The 19,941-nt window shown below is 49.4% G+C and overlaps 1 protein-coding gene across 1 annotated transcript in view; it reads left to right on the forward strand.

The window, feature by feature from the left end:
* NCBP3 (nuclear cap binding subunit 3) overlaps nucleotides 1–19,941 on the forward strand; it is a 354,604-nt gene that overhangs the window by 157,295 nt on the left and 177,368 nt on the right. Inside the window, exon 8 of the mRNA XM_086954548.1 lies at nucleotides 12,833–12,932. Coding sequence (XP_086810674.1) covers nucleotides 12,833–12,932 — 100 coding nt within the window. The remainder of the gene's footprint in view (nucleotides 1–12,832; nucleotides 12,933–19,941) is intronic.

The raw sequence follows: 19,941 nt of genomic DNA on the forward strand, positions 1-19,941 counted from the left end.
GATCATCTTTAGCCGTGCGACTCGCTTCCCATACGCTGCCCATGCAGTGGCCGCAGGGCAGCGCCGAGCCTCCCTTGCACAGCCTGACAACCCCCACTCTCCTATGCGAGCAGCAAGAGAAGGAAGGCCTCACTGGCTTCCATGTGGCCATGAAGACGAGCTTGCTGTGGGGTTATCTGATAGCAGTATTTACTCATTGACGCTCTTTCTTAGGTCTAAGTTTTCCTATTTAAAATAAATGTTTCAGAAGCTCATTGCGCGTTTTGAAAACACCATATCAATTGGTGACAAAGTGCTTTGTTAAATAGGTAAGAACGATAGCTTTAACTTAGTTGATTAATGTAAAAATCCGATTATTGGTAACCGAGTGTAGCCTTGTACAAGAACAAGAAATGCCAATGCTTTGCCACAAGGTTTTCACACCACCTATCAAAGGGAAATGCACTTTCGCTCAATTGGTCACATTTGCTTACGCCTTTCCACCAATACCCCTGATGCAAAGAGTGTTAGAAAAAGCAGAAGATCCACAATGGCTAAGGCAAACATGGTACTCAACCCTCCTAGAACTATCCAGGTGAGAAATGATCAGGAAAAATAGCAGAAAAGGACCTGCTAACAATGCAGCAGGACCAGATTTATCATCCAGAACCAGCGACGCTACAGCTAGCAGCTTGGCGCCTGAGTACATGGAATTTGGGCACCTCAATCTGCCTCTTCGGACCATGGAAATTCTAAAAGAGGCAAGGAAACAGACAACAAGAAAATGCTATACAGCAAAATGGAAGCAATATAACACATAGTGCACCGCAAATAACAAAATTGATACAATCAGTACACAAGAAACTGTTATTACATACCTTACTTACCTTCTTAGATAGCAACATCAACTTCTCCTGCTTTGAAGTGCTCCTTGCTGCCATAGTGGCATACACAAGAGGAAATTCTTGCAATTTTTTTTTTTACTAGACCAGTAATCAAAAGGTTCTTAGAAGGACTAAAAAGAATAGCACCACCAACAGCTATTCCAGTACCCACATGGAGCTTAAATACAGTACTTTCTCAACTGATGGCAAAGCCCTACAAGCCCATCCATTCAGCTGACCTCAAGCATATTACTCTAAAGGCAGCCTTTCTCATTGCTATAACATCACTATGAAGAGTAAGTGAACTGCATGCGTTAACAATACAAGAACCCTACTTACAAATCCACAAGGATAAAGCAATCGTAAAAACAAACGCATAGTTCTTGCGAAAGGTGGTATCTAAGTATCACTTGGATCAAAACATTCTCCTACCGGTTTTCTTCAAGGATCCAAAAACAAAAGGAGAGCGAAGCCTCCATACCCTAGATGTAAGGAGGGCTTTGCTGTATTATCTGCAAAAGACCAAACAAATCAGAAAGAGAAAGCAGTTGTTTGTCGCCTACGCACATACTAACACAGAATTAGTGACTATTGCAACATGGATATTACAAACCATCCAATTATGCAATGCGAATGCCTAAAAGGAACTAGCAATGCAACCAACAGCTCAATCCACTAGAAAGAAAGGAGCTATGCTAGCCTTTATGGCCAATGTACCTATTCCATTTGCGCAGCAGCAACATGGGCATCACCACACACCTTTACAAAACATTATTATGTGGACATACAAATGAATAAGGAAGTTCAAATTGGACAAAGGGTGCTTAAATGCCTTTTTGCAAGGTCTTCCTTTCACCACAGCCTCCCAGACACGGGAGATACTGCTAAATAATCTGATGCACAGCATGTGAATCCATGAAAGGATTCATGCTGCAAAACAAAATAGTAACTTAACCAGTAGGAGTAGTTTTGCAGCTCGAAGAATTTTCTGTATTCACATGCGACTCACCTGATCTCCCCTATAACGGAATCTAACAGGTGAGGAAGCAAAGGAATACATCTGAATTATTCTAAAACAATCTCAAGGATTACAAAAGATAATAAGAACAGAAAAAAGAATCCGAAGATGGCCACTACACATGTCGACCTCCAGGATACCATCTGGCGTCACACAGGGGACTTACCTGGCACCAAATGTGGTCGACAGCGACCAAAACAAAAGAAAAAAACAGTATTCCGGACCCAATCAGTACATGGCGGAATGATGCACAGCATCAGAATCAAGAAAATTCTTCAAGCTGCAAAACTACTCCTACTGGTAAGTTACCATTTCGTTTTCAAACACAGTGCAATACGATACAATTGGTCATAAAAGTGAATGTTCTTTAACATCTAGCATATTAAAGATATAAATATGTGTGGAATCTGATCCTTCACCCAGACACCGCTAGTTCAATTTGTATTATTTCCTCTACGGCAGATGGTAATTTCCTATTTGTAAAAATCCTGTTATCCTTTGTAATTGTAGCCTAGTTGTGTGGTTGAACTCAAGGTTAAATCTGAGTTTTTTCGATCTGCAGTTAAGGATCTGTAGTTATGTGGATCTCATAATTGACAATGTTGTCCCTCTGAGGCGGAAGCCAGAGGTTTGCTCTGTGTACTTTTGAAAATTTAAAAACGATTGATTACTATACTCGTTTTTATTTGTTTTAAACCTCTGTAAATATTTTAAACTGCTCCAGTTTTATATTTAGGCGAGACTAATTCGCCGAGGCTCGGGCTCATTATCACGCGCTGGGAAGCTATCAGGTCGACTTTGGGCGCCATCTTGTTTTGGGAAGGCTGCCCGGTTTGCTCTGCGCCCCTCCCACCCTCCTCCCGCCCCGCCCCACTATGTATATTAATAACAGAGCCGCCCGACCGCGCAGCGGGCGGGCGCGCCGAAGGCGCGCCAAAGGCGAGCCCGTCTGCGCCCGTCTGCGCCTGGCCCGGGCCTAGGGCCATCCCCCCTGGTCCATCCCACCCTATCCCCCGTATCTGTTATACAGCAGCTCAACTATTGTCTCTACGCCCCACAACCAGTCACTTATGTTGCATATCCCACCCTATGGCTCTGCCTACAAAGCTTGCAGCATACTGCCCTGGCTATCACGTTACCGTCCATTCGCAAATCTCATCAAACTGGCAAGCACCATCCCACGGAATCTTACACCATTGCGCTCACAAATGTCCGCTCGCTTGGCAAACACAGCCAGGACATCCATGAACTGATACAGGACCATAAAATAGATATCCTGTTCATGACGGAAACTTGGATGGGACAAGCATCTGACCCGGATCTTGTCATAGCTGTCCCTGCGGGGTTTACCACTTACAGACTGGACCGGCAAACCAAGAAAAAAGGCGGCGGCATTGCTATTATTGCCCGGGACACCTATATCGTAAGGCATACGCTAATCCCCCAGACTTCCTGCGAAGCATTAGAATTCGCAATAAAACTGACCCCTTCCTACACCTTCAAAGGGATTCTCCTTTATCGACCACCGGGACCCAGGTGTGACTTCCTGGGGGCTCACAGATCCTTTCTGGAAACATCCGCGCTGGAGAACTCCTTCACCATTTTAGGTGATTTTAATTTTCATTTTGATGTGCCCGACAATCCCGACACAGCTACGCTTTTAGCTGACATGTCCACTTTTGGTCTATCCCCCTTGGTTCATTCCCCCACGCATGAAGGAGGTCACACACTAGACGGCATTTTTTCTAATGCCTCGGGCCTCAAACTCACAACAATACTCCCTTTAATTTGGTCGGATCACCATCTCATCCTGGCCTCACTTCCAGCGAGCGACCCCCTGGTCGACAAACCCCACCCTAACCCCTGTCTCCCCTACTTGGCATGGGATGACTTAGATGTAGGCAGGCTGGAAACCTTGCTTAACGATACCCTCCCTACGTTATCTCCGGACCCCAACAATGCCACGTCCCAATTTCACAACTGGGTGAGCTCAGCAGCCAAAGATCTGGTCCCAGTTAAACAACGGTCACGCAATAGATCTACCCCCTCGGCCCCGTGGTACTCAGAGGTACTGCGTACCCAAAAGCAACAGTGCCAAAATAGAGAGAGACACTTGCGGAAGGATTACTCACCCGAAGCCAAACTCCTATATAAAGAGTCGGTAGCAAAATACAAACAGCTTATCCTGGACGCTAAAAAAAAGTATTATTGCAATAAAATTGAAACAGCCCAAAATTCCAATAAATGCCTATATGACACCACCAAACAATTAGCGGGTTTTTCTGTGGATCTCACACCTCCCCCGTCCCAAACCCTTTGCGACGCCCTATCAAAGTTCTTCTTCAGCAAAGTTGATGACATTTACAGGGTTTTCGCCAACAACGCTACTCTCTCTCACAGGCCATCAATTCAACCTGAAGGACCCATTCTCTCGCAGTTCAGCGAGGTCACGTGTCCGCAGATTCTAAAAACAATATCCACCATCAAATCAGGATCGGCCCTCGACCCGTGTCCCTTGAAAGTCTTGAGACCTATCATGGATGCAGTCTTACCCTCTATAACCAACATCTCCATGTTTAACACTGGCATCTACCCCGAGTCCCTAAAGAAAACCCTAATAAAACCGTTGCTCAAAAAACCCACCCTTGATAAAGAAGAACTCAAAAGCTACCGCCCCATCGCCAGTCTCCCACTATTAGCTAAAATAGTGGAAAAAATTATGAATGCCCAACTCTCCTCCTTCATCGAGGATAACAAATGCCTAGATGAATCCCAGTTTGGCTTCCGTCGCTTCCACGGAACCGAGACGGCCTTGGTCAAAGCGGCGGACGACATGAGATCTATCCGGGATGCGGGAGGCACCGCCGTCCTGATATTACTAGACCTGTCGGCGGCCTTTGACACGGTCGACCATACCACCTTGGTCGACCGTGTCGAGAGCATAGGCATTCAAGGTAACGCCAAAAATCTTCTTGCCTCTTTCCTCGCCAACAGGACCCAGGTCGTCACTGTGGGACCTTTTGAATCCTCCCCCCTGTCACTACCGTGTGGAGTTCCCAAAGGCTCATCCCTCAGTCCGACACTATTCAACATTTTTGTGTCGGACCTTGCCAATGTCATCAGGGCACACGGGATGAGCCTCACTTCATACGCTGATGACACTCAACATCAAAAATGACGGGCTCCAGAAAGCCAACATGTTCAACCAGGGTATGTCGGCTATCGGGAACTGGATGTCACACAATTGTCTGAAGCTAAACTCCGACAAATCGGAGGTTGTAATTTTCGGCAATCTCTCTCCGGAGTGGTCCCCCCTTTGGTGGCCTTCATCCATGGGCCAGCCCCCAGTCCCGGTCGACAAAGTGAGGAACCTGGGAGTCATGTTCGACAACCGTCTGAACTTCCTTCCACACGCCAACCAGATATCCTCTTCAGCCTTTCATAAACTGAGGCTCATCAAAAAAATTCTGCCCTTCTTACCTGAAAACATGGCGAAAACGCTGGTAAGCTCCCTGGTGCTCTCCACCCTAGACTATTGTAACGCTCTGTTTCTAGGGGCCCAGGAGAGAGTGTTAACAAAAATGCAGTCTATACAGAACGCGGCCGCCAGGCTCCTAGGGCGAATCCCTAAATTCCATCCGGTCTCACCCACCATAAAACAACTCCATTGGCTTCCAGTGAGGAAGAGGATTAAGTTTAAGACCTTATGCCTGGTATATAAGGCTTTACACAACGCTGTCCCAGTGTTCTTCACTCAGAACCTTACCCCCTACTGTCCATCCAGAGCACTGTGCTCTTCCAGCTCCCTGGACCTGGTGATCCCCCGAACTAAATCTGTCAACTGGGGTGACAGAAGATTCCTTGTGGCTGCTCCAAAACTATGGAACACTCTGCCTTATTCGATCAAGACCAACACGTCCTTATGGTCTTTTCAAAAAAACCTCAAAACTTGGCTTTTTAATCAATGATCTCCTAGTCCCCTTGCTGGCCAAACATTGCAGTTACTTAGCGCCGAGATGCCCACGGGCCTTCGTTTCGCGCTTTACAAATGTTATAATAAATATAAATAAATAAATATCTGAAAGAAACATGTTGGTATTAGATTCCTTACCTTAGAAATATCCCCAGGCGTCAGACTGGATTCGGAAACTTTTGCGTAGCAGTACCCTTGCGCGTCGGTATGCGTCGTCTGCGGCTCCGCGTCCGTTGTTGGTGCCGGGATGACGTCGCCGGAGTACTTAGACGCCGCCCTCACGCGCTGACGTCAGTTCTCCCTTTTTTCCGCGCCAGCAAGCGCCGATCCGAAAAAAGTTGTACCCATTGTCAATTTTTTACTAACTTTTTTGATCCTTTTTGATAGTCTTTCGAAGTCCATCGACTCTGACGGTGCCGGTAGGGATGCCCGGGTTCAAACCCTGCGCCAATTGTTGACGAATGATGCCGGGAACTGACCCCCATCTCCGGTGCCTTCACTGTCTGGGCCCCGACCACGACGACAAGTCCTGCTCCGACTGCCAGGCCCTGACGTCCAAAGCTAGATGGGAGGGGTCCCGCAAGCGACTCGAGCTCCGGCAGTCAGCCCCGCGCCGCTCGAGGTCTTGGTCCGGAAGGAGGTCGAGGGACCTGTCGCGGGGCCTGAGCCACCCCAGTTCCGGGAGTCGTCATCGGTCTTCGGGCTCGAAGTCCTCAGGTAAGAGGCACAAGAAGTCGAAGAGGCGACATCGCTCTTCTGACTCCCCCCGACGCTCGCACGATGCGGGTTCGGGCGATACCGCCCTCGCGGCTCCGGCGCGACCTGCTCCATACCCGTCGGTACCTGGGCAGAACGCGACGCCGGAGGAGATAGAGGCCTTGAGGTCGCTCACTCCTCCGTCGGGTTCCGCGGCACCTTCGGGACAAGCGGCCCCGACTGGGTCCCCAAGCGGGCCGGGTGCTTCGGTCCCGGCGCCGGCGACTTCGGTCCCGACGCCGCAGGGCCTCGCTGGATCCGGATCCAGGTAGTCACCGGTCGACCTCACGAGCTCGGCGGCACCGGCCCCCAGGGTGTCGCCCCCGCGCCGTCCCAGGACGACGTCGTCCCCGGTCCTGCCCTCGATTCGGGTCTGGTACCATATTCGATGCCGCTTGGAGATTTCTACTTCTATGACCCGGCCCCATCCTTTGAACCTGAGTACCAGGTGATGGGTGGCGAGGAGGATTGGGAGGGGTCCGAGGACCCTCTGGCACGTGTGTGCCAGTCTGCTCAGGACTGGACAGGTGAGCTTGGGGAGGCCAGTGGTCTGGACACTTCGACTGACACTGGGTTTGTCTCCCCTCCTACCGTGGCTACAGAGGAGGGGGCTGCCTATAGTGTGGTAGTCCAATTGGTCGCACACTGCTTGTCCTATCAGCGTGTTGCCCCTAAGCACTGTGGTCCATGTAGTTAGCATCAGCGGGTACGCTTCTGCCAGGGTCTTGAGCAAAAAAATCCAAGTCGCGTTGACCATCCCTGGACACGTGTTTCGAGGTTGTTGCCCCTCGTCAGCAGGGAGTAGGTATAGATGTAGGGGTGCTGCATAGGCTGCCAGAAAATATCCTCAGGTTCGGTACCACTCGTGGCACGCAGGTGCGTAACCCGGCTCGTCAGCCCCACCAGCTCCAGAGAGCTTGAATATAAATGAAAGTCCAATTGGTCGCACACTGCTTGTCCTATCAGCGTGTTGCCCCTAAGCACTGTGGTCCATGTAATTAGCATCAGCGGGTACGCTTCTGCCAGGGTCTTGAGCAAAAAAATCCTATTGCCTATAGTGTGGTGCTGACGTGGGCTGCCAAGGCTTTGGGCCTTGAGCTCCCCGTCGCGGCCGTGAGGACTAACCTCCTCACTGAGGTCGTTAAACCGCAGGCAAGCTCGGCCGAGCCTCTGCTGCCTTTTAATGAGGCCTTGTCAGACGTTCTTCTGGGCACTTGGTCCAAGCCCGCTACAGGTCCGCCTGTAGATAGGAAGGTGGCCAGGCGCCACCGCCCGGCTCAAAGCGACCCTTGCTTCCTGTCCACCCACCCCACCCCGAGAGCCTGGTAATCCCGGCCTCTAACTCCCAGACCGCATTCCCGACGGCTCCTTCTGATCGGGAATCCAAGAGGTATGAGCAATACGGGAAAAGAGTATTCTCCTCCTTGAGTTTTGGGTTGCGGTCAGTCAACACCGCGTGCCTCTTGGGCCGTTACACCCACACTCTGTGGGACATGGTCGCAGACGTGCTGCCACAGTGTCCGGAGGGGGCCCAGACTAAACTCGCCCAAGCCCTTGCGGAGGGTCAAGAATCGGCACGGTATTCCATCCGGTGTGGGCTGGATACCACGGACTCACTGGGCAGATTGATGGCAACGATGGTGGCGATTCGTTGCCATGCCTTTTTGAGGTCCGCCAACTTTTCGGCTGATGTCCAAAACACCCTTATGGACGTGCCGTTGGATGTCCATCGCCTGTTTGGCGACACGGCAGACCATGCGCTTGAGTGCTTTAAGGACTCTAGGCCTACAGCTAAGTCCTTGGGCCTCTAGGCCCCGTGGCAGCAAACGGCTGCCTTTCGATCCTTTTGTGACCAAGGAAGGGGCGCCCCCACACGTCCTGCCAGCCACGGGCCACAGACTACCATCCAGCGCGGTGGCAGACGTGGAAACCGCTGTGGCGGCGGTCGGGGACAACGGCGAGGCCAGTCCACACCTACCCCTGCAGCATCCGCCTCAAAACCCTCCTAGTCCGAGCTTTCAGGCCCATGTGACGCCAGTGGGGGGCAGGGTTCGCCATCATCACCTCCACTGGCGCACTGTCACATCGAACAGGTGGGTGCTGCAAATCGTCCGAAGGGGCTACTCCCTCCCCTTCGAGGCGACCCCTCCAGCCATGTCACCGCAGTACCACCGTGTGTCGAGGGAACACTTGAAACTTCTACAAGAGGAAGTTACGGCCCCCTTGGCCAAGGGGGCCATCAAGCGCGTTCCTGGGCCAGAAGTAGGGTGTGGTTATTACTCCCACTACTTTCTGGTACCCAAGAAGGGTAAAGGGGGCCTACGCCCTATCTTGGACCTGCGGTACGTCAACGGCTTCCTCCGGAAGGAGAAGTTAAAGATGCTGACTTTGGCTTAGGTCTTAGCTGCCCTGGACCTGGGAGACTGGATGGTAGCGTTGGACTTGCAGGTCGCTTATTTCCACATCCCCGTCCTGCCGGCCTACCGGCGTTACCTGCGGTTCACGGTAGGCCACGAGCACTTTCAGTTTACCGTGCTCCCCTTCGGCCTTACCAGCGCCACACGGGTGTTCACGAAAGGGATGGCGGTGGTCGCAGCTCATCTGCGCAGGTTAGGGGTTTTAGTCTTCCCCTACCTCGACGACTGGTTGTTGAAGGCGGGCTCGCCCCAGACAGTCATCAGCCACCTCCAGACTACGGCCGGCCTCCTGCACCCGCTGCGGTTCTCCATCAATGTGCAGAAGTCACACCCGTGTTCCTCTCAGAAGCTCCTCTTCATCGGAGCGGTTCTAGACTCGGCGCAGTTTCGAGTTTATCCTCCCGAACAGCGAGTTCGGGATATTCAGGCTCTGATTCCAATCTTTCAGCCGTTCTCACGAGTCTCGGTCAGGTTGACGCTGCGGCTTCTGGGGCCGATGGCCTCCTGAATTCTTCTGGTGCATCATGCCAGGTGGCGGATGCAGGCTCTGCAGTGGGACCTGAAGTTTCAGTGGGCCCAGCATCAGGGCAACTTGTCCGACCATGTCTTGATCTCGGAGGGCACTGCGAGACAGTTGCAGTGGCGGCTTACGGACCGCGATTGGGTCAGCGGAAGATCCCTCTCCCTACTCCAACCGGAGCACGTAGTTGTGACGGACGCTTCCCTCCAGGGCTGCAGTGATCAGAGGCCTCTGGTCTCCAGCGGAGTCCCGGCTCCACATCAACCTTCTGTTGCTGCCGGCGATCCGGCTTGCACTGAAGGCATTCCTCCCCTCTGTCCGGGGGAGTGTAGTGCAGGTGTCCACGGACAAACACCACCGCCATGTGATACTCTAACAAACAGGGTGGGGCGGGATCGTGGACCCTATGCCAGGAGGCTCCGCGCCTCTGGTAGTGGCTGGAACATCAGGGCGTGACCCTGGTGGTTCAACACCTGGCAGGTTCCCTGAACGCCAAGGCGGACAAACTCAGCTGTCGGTGCATGATGAATTACGAATGGCGTCTAAACTCGGACGTGGCGCAAGGCCTCTTTCAGCATTGGGGAGAGCCTTGGTTAGATCTATTCGCCACAGAAGAGAACGCGCAATGTCATCAGTTCTGCGCGTTGGAATTTCTAAGGCGGCACTCGCTCTGAGACACTTTTCGTCGCGAGTGGAGCTGCTGTCTGTTGTACGCCTTTCCGCCTATACCACTTCTGCCCAGTGTGCTGAAGAAGATCAGACGCGACCGGGCCCAAGTTATACTTGTGGCTCCGGACTAGGCAAGATACTGGTATCCCGAGCTACTCAGCATGTCTGTCGATCCCCTGATTCGTCTGCCTCTTCAGGAGGACCTTCTGTCGCAGCTGGGGACGGTCCTCCACCCGAACCTGTCCAGTCTCCACCTCCATGCTTGGGGATTGAGCGGCGACAGTTGAGGCAATTTGACTTGCCTCCTGAAGTTTGTAATGTAATTCTGGCAGCCAGGCGTCCCTCCACAAAGTCGGTATACGCCTGCAGGTGGAACAGATTTGTGGCATGGTGCACAGCAAAGGCTGTGGATCCACTCTCAGCCCCCTTTCTGAGGTTCTCCTCTTCCTTCTTTCTCTTGCCCAGCAGGGCTCTGCTCTGGGCACTATCACTACCTTTCAGCCCTTTCCGCCTTCTTAAGGCTACCCGATCAGCCTTCTTTGTTCAAGTCCCTGATTGTAAATAGTTTCTTGAAGGGCATCGGTCATATGTTCCCCCCGTTCCTTTCGTGATGCCCCAGTGGGACTTGAACCTGGTTCTGACTTACCTGATGTGCGCTCCTTTTGAGCCGCTTCGTAACTGTCCTCTCCGTCTTATTACGCCTAAGACTGCTTTCCTGGTTGTCATCACCTCTGCCAGGAGAGAGTGAGTGAGCTCCAGGCTCTTTCTTTCAAGCCTCCTTTCCTTTCTGTCCATCCGGACAAGGTTGTGTAGCAGACAAGACCCTCTTTCCTGCCCAAGGTAGTCACAGCCTTCCACAACGGGAAGTCCATCACCTTGCCCACCTTCTTTCCGCCTCCCTCTAAAGATGAAGAGCGGCTCCACCGTCTGGACCCAAAACGTGCACTCTCATACTATCTGGACCGCGCACGCCAGTTCCAGGTGGATGACCAACTCTTTGTTGGTTACGTGGGCGCTACGAAGGGACGGGCGGTGCACAAACGGACCATCTCTCGGTGAGTTGTGTTGTGTATCAAGGCATGCTACTCTTTGGCTAAGAAGGAGCCTCCTGTTGGGCTGAGGGCCCATTCCAATCGGGCAGAAGCGGCCACTACTGCCCTGGGCCGGGGAGTCCCCTTGCAGGACATCTGTCAGGCAGCTACGTGGCCTCGTTGCACACGTTCGCAAGACAGCACTGCCTGGACAGCCAAGTCCGGAGGGATGGCTTCTTTGGCTGTTCCATCCTCCAGGACTTTCTGGTGTGATTATTGGTTCGCAGACCCACCACCGGGGTTGGTATTGCTGGGGTATCTATTCTAAGGTAAGGAATCTAATACTAACCTGTTTCTTTCAGATGCACAAGTTACTTACCTTCGGTAACGATATATCTGTAAGAAACAGAAGTTAGTATTAGATTCCTTACCGCCCCACCCATCCTCCCCGTTCTCCGAACCGATATCTAGGGTTAAGGTCATCCCCTTTCAGGGCCCTAGTTTCATGGCACCAGTGTTGGTTTTTATCATGGCTCTGCGTTTCTGGCGCGTAAAAGCTGTGTATAAGAACTGACGTCTGCATGCGAGGGCGGCGTCTAAGTACTCCGGCGACATCCTCCCGGCGCTGGCGAAATCCTCCCGGCGCCGACGACGGACGCGGAGCCGCACACGACGCATACCGACGCGCAAGGGTACTGCTACGCAAATGTTTCCGGATCCAGTCTGACGCCTGGGGATATTCTAAGGTAAGGAATCTAATACTAACTACTGTCTCTTACAGATATATCGTTACCGAAGGTAAGTAACTTGTGCGTTTGGATGATTCTTGGAAGGTGGAGACCTGTCCCTGTGTTTATTTGGGAATTTGGCATGTGTGTGTTGTGTGAGTAAATCGCTTCGAAAAGGGGATCGCTGGGGGTGGTTGATTTGTGGATGAAGCGGCCATGTAAAAGTTAGTGATATTGAGTATGTTTGTCTGTTGATCCTGTCTGATGTCAGATTTATCTATACAGTCTTCTCTTTTACTTGTGTGTTAATGTCTCCATTGCTCTAGTCTTGGCTTACTGCTTTTCTAGATTATTTTCTTTTCTTTCTTCCTTTTCAACTCTAGTTGCTGGCTCAATAAGGTTGGAAGGAAAAAAGGAAGTCCCTCATTATTTGAAACTCAAACCACTGGAAACATTCCCATCATGCTGTCTTGGTCCCACCTTCGATTGGCCTGATAAAAAAATTAAAACAAACTAGGAATCTGATTTGCAGCTCAACATGACTTCTGCATCTTGTGCTGTAGTGGAAACTGATCTTATATCTCTTGCCATAAGCTAATAATACAAGTGTGTACTTTAAAATGTCAGTAAATCATCACAGTATATTTCCATCTTACAAAGTGTGGAGAAAGGTTCATAGTGCAAAATGAAGGCCAAGTAATGCAAGTATTTTGTAGTTTGGCAGCACTTTTCGCCTTTTTGCTATTTTTGATACTGAAAAGCATATTATGTGAGTAAGTGCTTTGTTTTTACAACCCACGCTATCGTTATCTTACTTTAGAGAGGATGTAAAGATATTTTTTGTCCTTCCTCCCTAGATGATAAAAAGGAACTTGGAGCGGCTAAAAGAAGTCAGTACTACATGAAGTATGGAAATCCCAACTATGGTGGCATGAAAGGAATACTTAGTAACTCATGGTAAGAAAAGAAAAATAGACTGGGAGACCATTTCAGTGTGTGCTAAATAAAAATGGTTGTTTAAGTACTTGATGCAACACTTGATTACAAGCACTTGATAATTGTTTCACAGCTGGTTTTTCCTTTCGGACTGCCAACTTCAGTGTATTTGATTGTGTTTTAGCTAACCTTTGAATTACCAACAAACGCACCCCGGCACCCTAATCGCAATGCAAAACCTTTATTTAATTTAAACATTGTGCTTTTTTATGTGTTTATATGTTGTGTGTGTGTGTGTGTGTGTGTGTACACGTGTGCGCATGTGGTGTTGCACAATGTGCTGTGGTTTAACAACCCATATTTCAGAGGAAACTGAAATATGGAAAATATGATGCTGTTCCCTATTGAATAGGAGTTTCATCATCCTAATTGCATCCCTCAAATCACTCTGCCTTCTTTTACCATTGTCAGGATACTAAGATTCTACTGCAAGATTATCTGAATTATGTGCCCAAAACGTTAACTTATGTAGTGCAGTCTCTGGCAAAACTATGTTCATCCTTTTGAGCTAGAAACATTTTATGTGAAACCTGCAATTTATGTGGTAAATCCTGTAAAATGTATAATGATGTGAGCACAGCAGCCACAGCTTGGCATAAATCAATGCTCCCGCCATTCTACGTTGTTTATAACAACAATTGATTCAAGAAAGGTAAACAAAACCCAAACATTTTAATTCCAATCAGTCAGTTGTTATCTGCACTTTATAGATAACAACGTTTGTCAAGCTAACCCTCCCCAAGCAGCCATGTAATATAAAATACATAACAGGGTTACATGTTTAGAGTCCTGTATTGCCATTTCGGGGTTCGGAGGTAGAACTTTACTGAAAGTGTGTTTTTCCTATGAAAATCCATGTCGTAATTTTTGAGAAATAAATGGACGAGCTGGAAAGGGTTAACACTTTTTTAGGTCGAGCTATTATATCACGCAGGGATTAATAGCTCGATACTATAGCAGGGGAACAAACTCTCTTGAACAAGCGGTTTTCTCAGCGGATTTCTCACAATACATGTTAACTCTTGAAGCGTGACGCTTCTCCAGCGCGCACTTGGCCTTGCACACCACATCAAAGGCTTCTGCTCCCCCACACTCACACCCCATCCCCATATGCTCCCTCCCTCCCTCTCACTCGCTTGCTCCCTGCCCCCCCCACACACACCCCCTCACCCGCCCCCACCAGGTTCTCAATGCTTGTGTTGGCCATCTCAACGCCTCGCTGCTTGCCCTCCTGCTGAGAAAACGCTTTCCTGCCAGCATTCAAAACATCACGCTTTTAATAACTACGCTGACCGTGTTTCTGCTTTTAATGTGAGCCTTTTAAAACATCTCCTCATGCTCCCTCTTGTGCGTTAAACAAACATTGCCGTCCTATGATAGCACCACTTTCTTGCTTCCAGTTCTATATCTTGCTGGTGAAGTTGCCCTACTTATAACTTTCAAAGCGCTGTGTGTATAGCGCTAGTGAGAGTTGCCACTGTGGAGGAGCTATCTGTGAAGCCTTTCAGCAGGAAACCTCACGGAGCGGTTCTTGCCGTGACGCGCTCTCTTTCATACAGAGATGATTGCTAGGCTTCTCTCTAATGCATATAGTACAGTTCCTCTACCAAAGTCCAATGTAAGTAAGCCTTCCGCTTGCCATTTACCTTTGTTTATCTCCCTCTTGCATGCTTTTTCAGCGTGCTTTTAAATGTACTCTTGTTTTTTCCTTTTCTTTTCCCACTATCTCTTGTCTGCCCCCGTACTCCCCGTCTTTGTATCTTTTCCCTTCTTATTCTTTCCCTCATTTTAGCATTTAGCACTTGCCCCTGCTTTGTGTTCCTTGTTTGTTTTTCGAGGCACTCGACGTGCAAACACCCCCCCCCCCCCCGCCCCCCATCCTCAACACACACATAACTGTAAGAAAGAGATAAACAGCTCAGCTTGTGTTTCCGTAAGGGACTTAGTGGGTGAGCTGGAGTCCCAGCCCCTGCCTGCTCTGTCAGATTTGCCCAACCGGTTTCAACTTTATTTAAAAAACAAGCTTGCCAGAGAACACAAGGCTTGCTGCTCCCTCCCTACACATCCAGGCATTGTGTGCTGCTCCTCGATGGGGTTTGTGTGATTGACACATGTGCTGTGAAAACAATCTCAGGCGCCTCAGATTCTTGAACTTGAGCTCCTCTTTAAGCTTGAGCATGTTTACGTGCCCTTTCCCTCCCTTATCCCCCGCCCTTCTCGTCACCTCTGCTTGTTAGTAAATGTTCCCCTAGGCAGGATCAGCTGCTCACTGCTTGAGCATGTTGACGTATAAGAAGTGAGAGCATTTAACTTTAACAATGCTTGTTAGTTTACTCACTGCCTCCTTCAGCAGCAGCAGCGCCTTGGGTTTGTGTGGGCTGATTCCTCGCCAGCTGTTCAGCATCCAGGCATACATTTGGGGCAGACAGTGTGTAGCCAGCAAGGCCGGAGAAGTCATTAAGCATAATTCTCTTAATTGGGTTCATGCATGACACACAATGTGCACCTTTGCACCGAGTTCATTGAAGCCGAATACATTCTAAAGCAATCACGAGAAGACACAAAGTGCAGAATCAGGTTTTTCGGCCAACATCAGTGAGCATGGTGGGACTTTTAGGCCTATGGTTGTAAGGGGTATGTTAAACATGTGTAATACTGTTGGCCGAAATCTTCAGACATGTATAACAGTGCTGATATGACACGTGTTTGTTTCTTATAATACCCCTAACTACAAGAAACACCAAGAAGTGTCACGCAAACATCCTACAACATAGTTGCCAAGTTTCCTAGGTGTGACTAGTTACTTAAATCCAGTTTCTTTCTTAGAATTCTGAGCCAGCATCAGACTTCCACTTCAAAGGAATCAGCCCCCCCTCCCGCCGTTTCTGGCTTTGCTCGCTGAAGGCTGTCATGCCCAAGATCACACCCGATTAAACAGCCGAGGTAATGCGTCCATAAATTATATTGTTGCTTCCTGCTACTTTGGTGTCACCTCCGCTTTCATCATTGGATTCCAGTCTTTTGCTATCTAGATGTTGTAAAATAGACATGAAAGGTTTAGTTATGCCCTGATTAGGGTCACTTTGGGAAAGTCTTACAGAAACTACACTGTACGTATTCCTTAGAGGTTTATGGTGCTGTTAATTCACACTTGCCAGAGATGCCGAGAAAGCTCTTTTGAGCTTCTAATTTAATTATGTGCTAAGAAATGTTTTATTGTGTACTATACCGTGATGCCAAATTATGTGTGGAGTCCGTGCATTGCAACAAACGCCTAGAGGCGCTGCTGAATTTTGCACAGCCTGCTGGCAGACTCCTGCAGGATTACCGCCACACCCATCTCCACCACCACCACATCCACCACATCCACCACCACCACCACATCCACCACCACCACCACATCCACCACCACCACCACATCCATCACCACATCCACCACCACCACATTCACCACCACCACATTCACCACCACCACATTCACCACCACCACATTCACCACCACCACATCCACCACCACCACATCCACCACCACCACATCCACCACCACCACCTCCACAACCACCACCACCACATCCACCACATCCACCACCACTACATCCACCACCACTACGTCCACCACCACTATGTCTACTACCACCATGTCCACCACCATCATCACCACCACCACTACACCCACGTCCACCACACCCACCACCATCACCATGTCCACCACCACCGCGTCCACCACCAACGCCTCCACCACCACCGCCTCCAGCACCACCAACGCCTCCACCACCACCGCCTCCAGCACCAACACCCCCTCCACCACCACCACCACCGCCTCCACCACCACTACCGCGTCCACCACCACCACCATGTCCACCACCAACACCACCACATCCACCGCCACTACCACCTCCGCCTCCACCACGTCCACAACCACCACCACGTCCACCAACACACCCACCTCCACCACCACCACGAGGCCACCTCACTCTATCTATCTATCGCCCTCACTCTATCGCCCTCTATCTATATGTCGCCCTCTATCTATATGTCGCCCTCTATCTATATGTCGCCCTCTATCTATATGTCGCCCTCTATCTATATGTCGCCCTCTATCTATATGTCGCCCTCTATCTATATGTCGCCCTCTATCTATATGTCGCCCTCTATCTATATGTCGCCCTCTATCTATATGTCGCCCTCTATCTATATGTCGCCCTCTATCTATATGTCGCCCTCTATCTATATGTCGCCCTCTATCTATATGTCGCCCTCTATCTATATGTCGCCCTCTATCTATATGTCGCCCTCTATCTATATGTCGCCCTCTATCTATATGTCGCCCTCTATCTATATGTCGCCCTCTATCTATATGTCGCCCTCACTCTATATGTCGCCCTCACTCTATATCATCATCAAAGCTTTATTTCGATATATATAATATCATAAAAGCACATTTACAATTAAAAACACAGTTCATTAACAATACATTTAAAATAAATTACAGATAAAAACCTTTTATATTACAATAAATAATTAAAAATGTATTAAACTATAACAGCTTTGTGGCTATATGGGTATATAAAAATATATTTTGCTTATGCTTAATTCATCAAATAGCCTTCAGCCTAATCAGCCAAGCCCAACTTAAAAATGTGGCCACCCCACACACTAAGGTTGTACTAGCATCAGCCTTAAGTATTCTGTGTGCGACAGAGTGGTCCCTGGTTCCAAGCAACAGACACACAGGTTTGAGCCATTTCTGTCTAGGTTTTATATAGGCTGGGCATACAAAAAGCACCTGAGCAATATTTTCAATGACACCTTTACAGGTTGGACAGTCAGCGGGAGTTTGATACGGTGGCTTCCACTTGCTAGTACGGTCGCGAAGAGGAAGAGTGCCCATCCTGAACTGGATAAAGAGATATCTGTCTCTAGGCTTCATAATAAAATCTAGATAGAGCTCCAGGCGAGGCTTAGGCTTGTGCTGACGGAATACCTCAGTTAGCCTACCTTGGTTTGGGTCCCTCTGCTCTTGGTCACCGGCCCATGCCCAGTAGGCCCGCTTAGTTTCTGCCTTGGATAGCAATGCCCCAGACTCCCAAGCAGTTAAAAGACCCATTGCCAGCAATGCTTCTTTATATTAGCTAGCCAACTAATTTTATGAGCTCCTTGAAGGTTCATGACCTCTTTTAAGCCATCGGCGTACCTTGAGAGCTCCGGGGTACACCATAGTGGGGCCCAATATAAGAGAGGGTGCAGAGTAGCTAGGTCCTTGATGGAACGGCGACCCAGATCACTCAAAAGTGGCTTAGTTGGGGTACCCCTTGGGAGCGAAACAAGCTCCCTAAAGAACTTGTTCTCTGCGATAACTAGGGCATCCACACATTCGAAGCCCCAAAGGTCCGCACCATATAGGGCGCAGCCTACAGCTTTTGCAGCATAGATGTCCAGGGCAGGAGCAACGGGCTTAGAGGTGGAGGCACGGTGTTCCCTCCCCAGTACTCCAACTACCCTCTTATGGTTCAACGCCATTTTATCAATGTGTGGCTGCCATTTAGGTTTATCGGAAATTCTAATCCCCAAGTAGTCAAACTCTTTTACACGTTCCAGAGACACCCCGTCAAGAGACAAGGTAGATCTGGACGATCTACTCGGGTTAAAGTAAAGAAGCTTGGTTTTGGAAGTATTTATGGCAAGGCCCCTCAGCTTACAAAACAAACAGAAGTGGTCTAACAGCGTCTGCAATCCTGCGGGAGTTTTTGATACTAGCAGCGTATCGTCCGCAAAGAGTAAAGCGGGGACTTTATCACCCGCCAGGACCGGGGCGTCAGCATTGATTTCGAGCAGAAAGGAGACTACGCCATTCACAAACAGCGTGAAGAGTGTAGGAGCCAGTACAACAACCATGGCGTACCCCTCTGTTCACAGGGATTTTATCAGTTTTTTTCTCCTGTGCTCCCCATCTAATACGGGCATAATTTCCGACTTGCATACGAGCCAAGAGATTCAGAATGGGCGAAGGAATCCCCATCTCTTCCAGGACCAGCCATAGGCGGTCTCGGGGGACCAGGTCAAAGGCGGTCTTCGTGTCAATAAATGCCAAATAAAGACCGCCTTTGCCAATGGTGACCACCTTCCAGTGTAAGAGCACTAGCCTAAATGCCTGGTCTATCGTACTTGTGCAAGCCCTAAAGCCCGCCTGAAAGGGTGATATAATACTATTTTCATCCGCCCACAAGAGAATCCTCTCTAAGAGTACCCTGCCAACCAGTTTCTGCCCAGCATCTATAAGACTTATTGTGCGATAGTTGGCAGGGTCCCCTCTGGGGCCCTTCTTGTATATAGGGATCACTTCGGTCCCCTTCCAAGAGTTTGGGACCGGCGAGCCTTCCAAAAAGGCATTCGTAAGAATTTCAAAGTAGGAGGCCCAGCCTTCGATGTTAGCTTTAAAAAGGTCACCCGGTACACTATCCTGTCCCGGGGCCTTAGCGGGCACAATCTTGGTTAATGCAGCCAGCACCTCTTCCTTGTCTACTCTAGTGAATGGAACCTGAGCAGAATCAGTAGCCATGGCACCATGAAAGGGCCCTGGAGTACTCGAATGCTCATCAGCCCCGTACAGTTTCCTGAAATGCTCAAACCACTCCCTATCCGTTATATGATTGGGGACTTGATCTGGGTCGCAGCCATTGGAGCTTCTGACTAAAGTCCAAAACCATTTTTAGATTTACTCGCTTCTCTAAGGCTATCCCAATGAGATTCTTCCCACTCCCTCTTAGCTATTGTGATGGCTTGTCTATAATGTAATCTGGCCTGCCGAACAAGAACTGGATTACTAGATGTGATGGCAAGAATCAGACTATTTTTTTTCATTCTGCATTTTCTATCAAACGACTTCTGCACTGGCTTGACATTCGTCGGGCGCTTTTTACTGGGAACTGAAAACAGAACAGCAATCTGATCTATAGTATCAATGTAGATA

This window comes from Lissotriton vulgaris, chromosome 2_1 (genome assembly GCF_964263255.1).
Source record: "Lissotriton vulgaris chromosome 2_1, aLisVul1.2, whole genome shotgun sequence".
Lineage (NCBI taxonomy): Eukaryota > Metazoa > Chordata > Amphibia > Caudata > Salamandridae > Lissotriton > Lissotriton vulgaris.